General features: G+C 38.4%; 1 protein-coding gene across 1 annotated transcript; it reads right to left on the bottom strand.

Annotated features, from left to right (window-relative positions):
- Nucleotides 1–2,924: 2,924 nt before the first annotated feature.
- Nucleotides 2,925–7,804, bottom strand: LOC140164043 (uronyl 2-sulfotransferase-like). The gene is made up of 3 exons (XM_072187310.1): nucleotides 7,708–7,804; nucleotides 5,898–6,073; nucleotides 2,925–3,984 (listed from the first exon to the last, which is right to left on the bottom strand). The coding sequence occupies exons 1-3, from the start codon at nucleotides 7,746–7,748 to the stop codon at nucleotides 3,845–3,847; spliced, it is 357 nt and encodes a 118-aa protein (XP_072043411.1). The 5' UTR covers nucleotides 7,749–7,804; the 3' UTR covers nucleotides 2,925–3,844.
- Between the last annotated feature and the right edge of the window lie 2,231 nt (nucleotides 7,805–10,035).

Here is a 10,035-nt window from a genome sequence, read left to right on the forward strand (position 1 = left end):
GCGAAATATGGATATCCAACTAGTTCGTCTCGCATGGCTACAAAGAACCACTTACCGCGCAATATTTTTACCTCAAAAAAAGAAATAATATCTACCAAAAACGTTTCAAAACGTAAAAAGTGGCCAAAGTTTAAAAATCTTTCCTGTGTGGCTTTTTAAACTTGGTCCCATTTATGAAAGTTTCTAAAGACCCATACGAAGTCATCTATAGGCTACTTGCTGGTTTTCTTAGTTGTCAGTGTTTATTTTGTAGAGCAAATGAATTAATGTTCGTGCGTAATTGAAGTTTTTCCGTATAGACGTTATAATGTATTTTGATTTGAGAAAAAGTAGCAAAATACTCACTTTGTTAAATTCTTCATCGTCATGTGCGATTTTGCGTCTTATGTACAGATGTAGGGCCTATATGTTGCAGTTTGACACACAGTCAATTTGCTAAGTATATATAATACTCTACTACTCTTTATGAACACGCAATATAATAAAACATAAACCTTGAAATGTTTTTGATAATACATAGCCTACGTCATATTGCACCGCTTTCGAACAGTCTTAAACCTATAGGAGCACATTGTTGCATGTAAAAATTAGGACTCATTCTTCATGTTATTACTACTTTACTAAATGGGACCAAGTTTTAAAAAGGGTGAAAAGCCACACAGGAAAGATTTTTTAAACTTTGGCAACTTTTTACGTTTTGAAACGGTTTTTGGTAGATAATAACTATTCTATAGTAAATCGGTTATACCATGGAGCTGGTACGGTAGGCATAGTATAATTCGGGATATTAAAAACCCGGATTAAATAGCTGCTTGACGAGCCAGAATATGGTATACTAGATTTCGCGGTTCTCGGGTTGGGCGGTTCTCGTGATAGGCCTATCTCTAATTACCCAACACCCAACACCCTTACCATAATACTTGTCTACCCATAATCTAAAAAACCAATCGTTCGCCTCTTCCAAGCCCTGTCCTGCTACCACATTGGAGGACCCAAAAAAGTCAAAAATGCCCCGACATTCTAGTAGTATCTGGATGTAGGCCGTCAGTTCAATCGGGAGAAATGTGAACGCAAACGGGTTATATAGGCCTTACCATAACTGATGATTTTTATGTTAACCTGTTAGTCACATTGTAATGCTTTCCGATGCGTGATGCGGTACTCTGCGCACACCCCCGTTGATACTCCGCGATAGCACAACGCGAGACGCGATACCGCACCGCGCGTACGCGATATTGCACCGCGCGACACCGCGCGAACGCGATAGCGAGCGGACGGACGGACGGACACTCTGTGATTAGTATTATGATGGGTAGAGTTTTATCTGCACATAGTCAAAGACGATTCCTTACTAGCCACAGACCGTCCGACAGGAAGTAGTTAGAACAGGAACCATTCGTTACAATAAAGAAATGGCTGTTGGTGGTATATCATGTTTTCCCATTCATGTGACCCGTGATATCCGACATTGCCCTTATGAACTCTCACCCTCCCGGCTGTGAAAATGATCTTTCACCTTCTGTCGCTAATTAAGTTAAATAACGCCCTCTGTTGACTATGTATCGCTAAAGAGTCAGCCGACTTTTCATAAGCCGAATCCTGATGCTGAGGAAATCAAGAAATAATTACGATGATGTCATCAATTTCTATCGGAGTTTACTACTTTAAAACGAATGTTTAAGTACGATAAAGCAAGTAGCGATCGATGGTGATGCAGCAACACGTAACCCGTATCCGTTCATAGTGCGGTGGCGTCCACGGCATATTCACTGTGACCTTTCCAGCCATAAATCCGCTTATTGAAGATTAAACCGATATATGCAGTACTAAACCATTATATAGTAATCTATAGTCCAATGCAAATTTATTACCACCTGATAATATTGATCCAATGAGCTACCGAATTGTCCGCTACGGACGACTAATCCAATCGATAATGACTCTATTGACATGTACGAGCGGAGCTCCACTGACCGAGTTTTGGGGTATTTTTCGCTGGTTTGCAGCTGTTTGCTGTCATTTACTCATCAAGGCGGACCACCGTTATTATAAGGACTATGCCAATTATTTAAAGATTGACATGTAGAGAATAAGCCATAATTGATTGACAGAAAGTACTAAATTTGTACCTATGACGGTTTTATGACACCAATCTTCCAAATACGACCAAAAAATGGCTGCCCGGTGAAGCAAAATGTGCATTAGAATAATACGGCGAGTTTGGATAGATGGTAGGATTTCTTTTTAATAAAAATGTATGTTCCCCCGTTATTAAAGCTTGTACCGGGTTGAAGATTCAGATATTTGGAAAAGATTAAGTAATTGAAACATAGAGCAAGTACTAAAATCATAGCTTTTTTCCTTTTTAATATATGATGCTAACTAGTTCATCCCATATAGCTACAACACAGCGCTACCAGTAGGGTTCAATTGCCTATTGTGAGTGCCCCTGTGTTGTGTGCATACATGTAGTTAACAATAACTGCATGATGTAAAAATCGTAAAAATGGCAGCCAAATTCTGTTCGCAATTTTGGCATGGAAGTTACAAGTTACATGACCCGATGTATGAAATATCCCTGGAAGAATTTTCCGCCCACAGAGGGCAGTATTATAAAATAATAATTTATTGTAACGATCAAACAGAGGGGCAAATAAGCAATTTTCACTGATCGACAGAGAGGGGTATAACAGTAATTTATTAACAAATTAACACATTTGACACCATTATTTTTATTTTTATTAGAATTTTAATAAGTTTCGTTCAACATAATTTGGAGAAATTGACGGATAATACAGGTTTACTTAAATAATTATCCACAGAAATATGAAGTTCATACTTTGCTAACATTCAAAGTTATAGCTGTTTTAAGATTGGCATTTTTGGTTTAAAAGGTTTTAAAAAAATCACAAGAACTGCATTTTTCAAATCAAATATCTCGGCTCATGTCACTTTATCAGAAATAACAGTCGGGGAAAATGAAAAGACCAGACTGTGTATATACATTTTAAAAAGCTACGGTCCAAAAATGTTGCACGCTGGAAAAGCAGATGCAAATACGATATAATACAAAACATTGTCTACAATTTCCCTCTTTAATAGTGACCCTGCCTGCCCCCTTTAAATTATTCATTCAGCCGTTCCAGTGTTTGTATATGTCATTGTGATATATTTAAATGTTGCATCTTTTAGCTATCATTTGAATAAAATGTTCACTTCATTTCACCTTCCAGAAGAATCTGGTCATAGCATTAATGATTATTGCATATTTTTAATATGCTGCTTTTCCTATGTTATTATTAGTGGATCAGCTTGATCCTTTTAATATTTTTTTTTATCACAAAACACCTGTTTTTGTGACTGTACATGTACAATGGCATAAATGCGACTAGTGGCAATTTTTCCTGTTTGGAATCTTTAATATAAAATGCGTAACTTCCAATTTTGAACATGAACTCCTGACCGGCTGGGTTCGGCACACTGGACTAGGAACTCTAGTCCAGACTCGGAAATAAATGAACTCGTACTTGGCACTGACTCGGATACTCGGGTACTTAATTTCAATCTTGTTCAGATTGAGTGCCACAAGCTTCACGTTTTGCGTCTTTGCGGCATCCACATCTCTTCACTCGTCATGTTCTTATTGTTTATCTTAGTAATATAATTATATCATAATGTATTCTTTATCTTGCCTTTTCCATTGTGAAAACAAATAAACCTGAACTTCAACTTCAACTTTCAATTTTCCAACTTGCAACATTCCTCCATGATATTACTGGTCGAAAAAAAAGTGAATGTCTCAATATGCCTCGAAACACGCCCGTGCTGAATACACCGTGTAAAGCTATATGTCATATTCCTTCTTAAGCAGTTCTAGCTTAGTCTTCACAAAGTCATAAAATTGGTACGTCAAGTCGAGTTTTTCTCTAAGTATTGCGCGGACTTCTGCAGATATGGGCTTCTTGAAGTTTGTTTGATATTTTTCTATGGTAAGGAGAAAAAAAATTATAAAATTAGTGAAGAACCAAAGCAACATTGTTCTATTGCTTGGGTATTTCGGACAATTTTTGAAAGTTATATTATAGAGGCCATGCATGTGACGTAGTTTATACAACCAACCATGCCAGGATGCTACACTAATTTGAACAGAAGCATTACCACTAACATACACATAAGTTTTATTCAACATTTAGATATATTATGTGCTCCTGGATGATCCCAAAAGTTTATTGAATATACTGCATTACAATATGGGTTCTAGTTCGAATCCTTTGCCGTCAATCGACTAAAACATGCATGGCCCCTATTGGTGTTGATAATATTAGTTATGCTTCATTTGCATTATTTGGAGTACTGAACCAGTAAAAACTTGTATATTTGTGCAGGTGTTATTACGATTTGAGTAGCTCATTAACTCTTTTTACATGCAGCATGGAAAAGATCAATAATATATTATGATACTTAGGGACCGCTCATTATTAATGCGGGAGAGGGCCGGGAGAATGTTGAGCTTTATGGGTGAAAATACCTAACCCCCTATTGCGATGAATCAATTTCACGTAACCCCCCCCCCCTATTGAATCAAACAAAATCACATGACCCCCCCTTTAGAGCAAACTTCAATATCAGTCATAGAGATTGGGATTTTGACATATGGTAGATGGGGTTGGAAAAAAATCCTTAAAGTCATAGTGAATGTGGTAATGAAATAAGTTTATTGTTCTTTTTGACGCTAAACTGATCAAATATGGTAAAAATATTCTCACGAAGCGCAAAAAATGTGCAATTTTGTGACTGAAATTGCCAAATATAAGGTTAATTTGGTCAGAAACCCACACTAGGCCTACTGTCAGGCCTCAATATGGGGGGGATTGTATGGACCATCCCCCCTGGCAAATATTGGGGGGAATTTTCGTGAGAAAAATAATAGGTGTGTGCTTGCAGGTGGGGTGGTCATGTGGTGAGGAGTGAGAGGTTTGTGTGTGTAGCATGTGGCAGTGGCGTAGATTTGGGTTTTTTTTTGTCATTGGGGGATGGGGTAGGAAAAAGAAAAAAAGTATAGTGAATCCAGCATATTTTGGCCACTGACTATGTTTATGGTACAACAAATGCGCGCTTCGCGCGCAACTTTTTTGCCATATTGAAGCTAAAATGGTGCAAAATGGGAACAATTTTGTGCAAATAAGTCATTAGATAATAATTACTTCCAGGATACTTGGTATTATATATATAAATAATAGTGAATGACTATTAAATTTCACTGACCCCCCCTCTCAGGAAAAATAAAATCACTTACCCCCCCTGTTTGTCAAAGTGAAAATCACATAACCCCCCTACATTTTTCCCAGCCCCCTCCCACATTAATAATGAGCGGTCCCTTATGTTGATTATCCGGGTGATTATCTGCCTTCGGGCAATGGTAAAGGGCCAATAAAGGGCATTGGCAATGCCCTTTATTTAACGTTTTCCTTAAAACATTTTATTATTACTTTCTTCCCAGATTCGCCACTAAATTTCATTAGATTCCATTGCCTTAACAGAATTGATCACGTCTCACATCATTTTGCAGCCAAATCGATGGTAATAAATATTGTAGTGAGCTGTCATAGAGTCTATGTTGTGATCAATTCTATTCAGTGGCAGTGGTACCTGATGAACGTAACGCTTCTAATGAGCGAATGCTTTTTGTCCAATCATATTGTCAACAGAAACATTATTTAGTACCTTATTGGCTACAGTGGTCAATCACTTATCGCTTGTTAACACTTGAACATACCTGATCTCTTCTTTCGTTCAGCAGAGTGATAGTAGGTCACAATGCCTTAAACAAGCTAGGCGCTAGTTTCAGTATCTTATTGGCTATAGGGGTCAATCATCATCGCTTAACTTGAACGTACCTGATTCCTTTTTTCGTATGTCAGCCTTATAATCGGTCACAATGCCTTTAAACAAGCTAGGCGCTAGTTTCTCCATAAGTTTGAGTGTAGATTCGTAGTCCTCTAGTAGTCCAACTATTAAGTATTCCTCTTCTACACGTCTTTTGGCCTCATTTAATGACCATTTTAGATCGGTGCTATAGACAGAATGGAGAAATGTTGGTATAAAGTTTATATCAATTTCCCTGGACCTTTGGATGTCACATCTTGAAAAATCACATAAACATGCAATTTTGATCGGAAATATATATTCTAGTCTGACTGTTAAGAGGCAGCGCAATGCGTATTATATACGTCATTAATATATTCTTGTTCATTGATTAAAAATAAAAAATAAAAATGTAGACATTTATATAGCGCTTTATGCCGTAAACAGCCTCTAAGCGCTTTACATTTATTCCGCCGTCATTAGAATATGTCGGAACCACGTTTGCAGCCTACAAGTGGCGCAGGGTCCATCAGTACAACGACCGTGACTACCCCTAACAGCTTCCCATTGCACCTGGGTGGGGTGAGGCAAGCGAGGCAAAGCGCCTTGCCCAAGGGCGCAACACGGTGGTGGGACGGGGAATCGAACCCACGCACTTCGAGCAAGCTCTCAGATTATGAGTCCAAGGCCGTAACCACTGAGCCACCGTGCCCTCTACACGGTGGCTCAGATTGGTTAAAAGTGGATCACATGACCAAAAATAGTTCTACCATCAGTACTCCTATCCGTAAATAGTACCTGTAAGCCGTAAATAGTATTTTCAATGTCCCGGATGAGCCGTAAATAGTACCTCCAAGCCGTAAATAGTACTTTTGACCATGCCTTCCGCGTGCGAGCATTTGATGCGACGGAAGTTCACGGAACAGTTCGCGCACGCGAAACTGCCATAGCGTGATTTCGCGCTGCTGTAATTGGTTAGCCCGATTTTAGCTTATTCGATTTTTTTGAAGGGCAAAATATAGATTGTGTTTAAATTGGTTTTTCTGTTCACTCAGGATAGAAGCTGGAGTCAAAACGTCAAATAATTTTATTTTAACCAATCAATGAACAAAAAACATATTAATGAAGTATATAAAACAAATATAAATATTGCCTTTATTCGAAGTTCTGGTTAAAACTATGGTCCCTCGATGAGATCAATTAATACTATTTTCCTTCTAGGCTGCGCCCCTCAGGAAAATAGTATTATTGATCTCACGTCGGGCCCATAGTTATAACCAGAACCTCTCATGGCAGTATATATTTGTATATTGATACTGTCACGCGCACGTGTACCAATCAGATTATCCAATCAGATTGCATTCAAACTTGCGCGATAGAAAATTTGTGCATAGTTTGAGACCTCCTTGTCTTTCAAAGACAGATACTCAACCATAGAATAAATTAGTGGCGTAGCCAGTGGGGGGGTGCGGGGTACGGTGATCCCCCGGCTCGTCATGGCCGTCGGTTCATGTAAGGCCGTCGCGTCGGTAGACGGAAGGCGTTGGTGAAAAAGATAATGGGTTAACAATAGACTATTTTTTACCCAGGGTGACAGAAAAAGGGGAGAATTGTAAAGAAAAATGATAAAATTTGTGAATGAAATTGAATTTTACACAAAAATGTTGTGTTTTTATGATGGTACCGCCTATAATCAGGTAGAGAGAGGTTAAGCGATTTTTTGTAAGCCGAGGAGCATTTTTTGGTACCCTGTTTGGAAAATTTACCCCTGGCGGCTCATAATTATTGCCCACCCCCTTACCTGACCAGGATTGGAACATATCACTCGCTATAAAATGGTACCTGCATTTTGGATGTGTGCCACAGAAGAAATGAAAGATCATAGAGAGATATTCTTCCTTTACACATGCTTTATGTTCTTTTAAGACGCATTGGTCAAAAGTCTATGAAAATGAAGAGAAAAAAACCATTGAATTAAATTTCGATCATATTTTGATCGAAATTACAAGAATTTTCTTTAAAGGTGAACCTCATTGAAAATAAAGTTATATATCACAGGGGCGGATCCAGGAATTTTTGATAGAGGGGGCGCCTTTTGGTCAACGACGAAAAAATGGTGTTAAGGGGGTTACCCCTCGAAAACTCAACGGTTTTGGCCCATTGTTTGCTGCTCATGGCCGAATTTGTTCATTTTTTAAAATTTATTTCATTTTTTGTATTTTAAGTTGGGCCGGCGCCCTTTGCTAGGCAAAAAATAGAGGGGGCGCGCGCCGGCTGCGCCCCCCCTAAATCCGCCCTGTATCAACGGAAAGCTTATGATATCAGGATACTTTGATTTTTTGATGGCCAATAAAGCTGAAAAATTACAAAAATGAATGAATTTTTGGTCTTTTTTAAGGCGCCCAAAAAGCACCCAAATCAATCGTCTTTGACCTTGGGAATGCTCGTGACGTAAGCTCAGGGTTCGCAGTCACGTGATCCTACTCGGAAACATGTAAACAAGACTTGCTTCCTGTACTTTGCAAGCTGCCCGGCAAGTCTGATTTTCACAATAAAGCTTGAAATGAGAAGAATCTTCAAGTTGCTGATTCCTTCTATATAATAGAATTATTGTCAACACGAAAATTTTCCGTAAATTATTGACAAAATCAGTCATAACTGGCTGGGTATAACTGGGTAATTGAGTTTGAATTTCGCGCTGGGATCAATTCCATGCGCAAATGCTTGCTGCTGCTACCGTATACCGTTCATGTCATGGACTGAATAAACATGATCGAATAACAAATTAAATAACTTGTTTGTGACATTCCCTATTCTTGATTCGTTTTAAAATATCTGATTTTCAAAAATATCATCTTATAGTAATCAAAAATTTAATAAAAAAAACCGCCGATTTCATCAAATCCAGCCCAATATTTAGCGCATTGCGGTAATACATTCTCCCGGTACATTCTTTCCACACAATCACGATTGAAAGAGATACTTTATTATAAAATAAATACAATTTAGGCTTAGTAGACCGTTATTTGATGGAATTCTGAAATCTGAATAAAATTAAAATATTGTCACTTGTGTCACGATTCTTTTAATGATACTACAATCAGTGTACTGAAAAAGTGAAACATTCATGTTTTATGGATTACCGAACACGATGCGTAAATTGCTGCTGAAGAAATTACAGGGAGCCGCGCCGATCAAGGTGGGTATGGCCGTATGCACAAGCACAGCGACTCGCTTCGTCTTGGCGGTAGCACTTGCGACGTGTTTCAGCAGATTTGATCAATCGTTCCCTTATATTTGGAACATTTACAGGAATAAATTTTGCTGATGAAGTAGCAATAAGTTGGAAATATCAGAATGTGAATATCAAATCGGTCATTTTGTCTGCAAGTACAGTACGTACAGTCGCGGATATGGAACACTCGGCGACTGAGACGCAGTCATAGTGAGTCACTGAGTTCACCCCGTATGTATCTACGAGTTCGCCTATCATACATGACCGGCGGTTGTAAAGTTAAGAAATAATTAAAAAATCCCGTACATGTACCTTATTCTATTCCTTCATTTTCTCATTGTAATAAGTTCATCTCAACTTGGTGTGACAATCTGAACTAGTAGCACTAGCAGTTATTTTTTGCAATCTGTTTTCATTCCGGTTCTTCGGCGAATCTTCGCTCTTCGTACTGTATGATTCCCTGCATATCGTGGATGGCTTGGCCTATCCCAAATCACCCCGGCCAGCACTTTTCCCATTTTTTAATCCACACACTTTATTCAGGAACTTCATTCTTGATTTGATCATAATGTTTCCTTCATGTTATTTTATTTTATTGAAGATTTTTTTCATGTAAAGTAAGTTGACAATGACTGAGTTCGTGCATTGGCCCATGCATGCCACACTAGTAATGCATCCAGGACATTGTGTTTATAACCCGGAAGTAACTGTGTGTCCCCGTGCTGACGTCATCAACGAAAGCGCCCAATTTGAACGATTTCGTTTTGTAATTTAGGGGGGGGTGCCATTATCCAATCTTTGCATGGAGATTATGTCTATCCTGGTACGTTAGGCAAATAAAAAATATTCTTTTCTGCTTCCTGGCATCATAAGCTTTCCATTGATATATAACTTTATTTTCAATGAGGTTCACCTTTAATAAAATTTGATATATC

The sequence above is a fragment of the Amphiura filiformis genome, chromosome 11, assembly GCF_039555335.1.
Source record: "Amphiura filiformis chromosome 11, Afil_fr2py, whole genome shotgun sequence".
Lineage (NCBI taxonomy): Eukaryota > Metazoa > Echinodermata > Ophiuroidea > Amphilepidida > Amphiuridae > Amphiura > Amphiura filiformis.

Coding starts and splice junctions, on each gene's coding strand:
- LOC140164043 (XM_072187310.1), bottom strand. CDS start 7,748: ATGATCTTTCATTTCTTCTGTGGCACACATCCAAAATGCAG. Junction 6,074..7,707: donor GGCACACATCCAAAATGCAG/GTACCATTTTAT, acceptor TTCTGTCTATAG/CACCGATCTAAAATGGTCAT. Junction 3,985..5,897: donor CATACGAAAAAAGGAATCAG/GTACGTTCAAGT, acceptor TCCTTACCATAG/AAAAATATCAAACAAACTTC.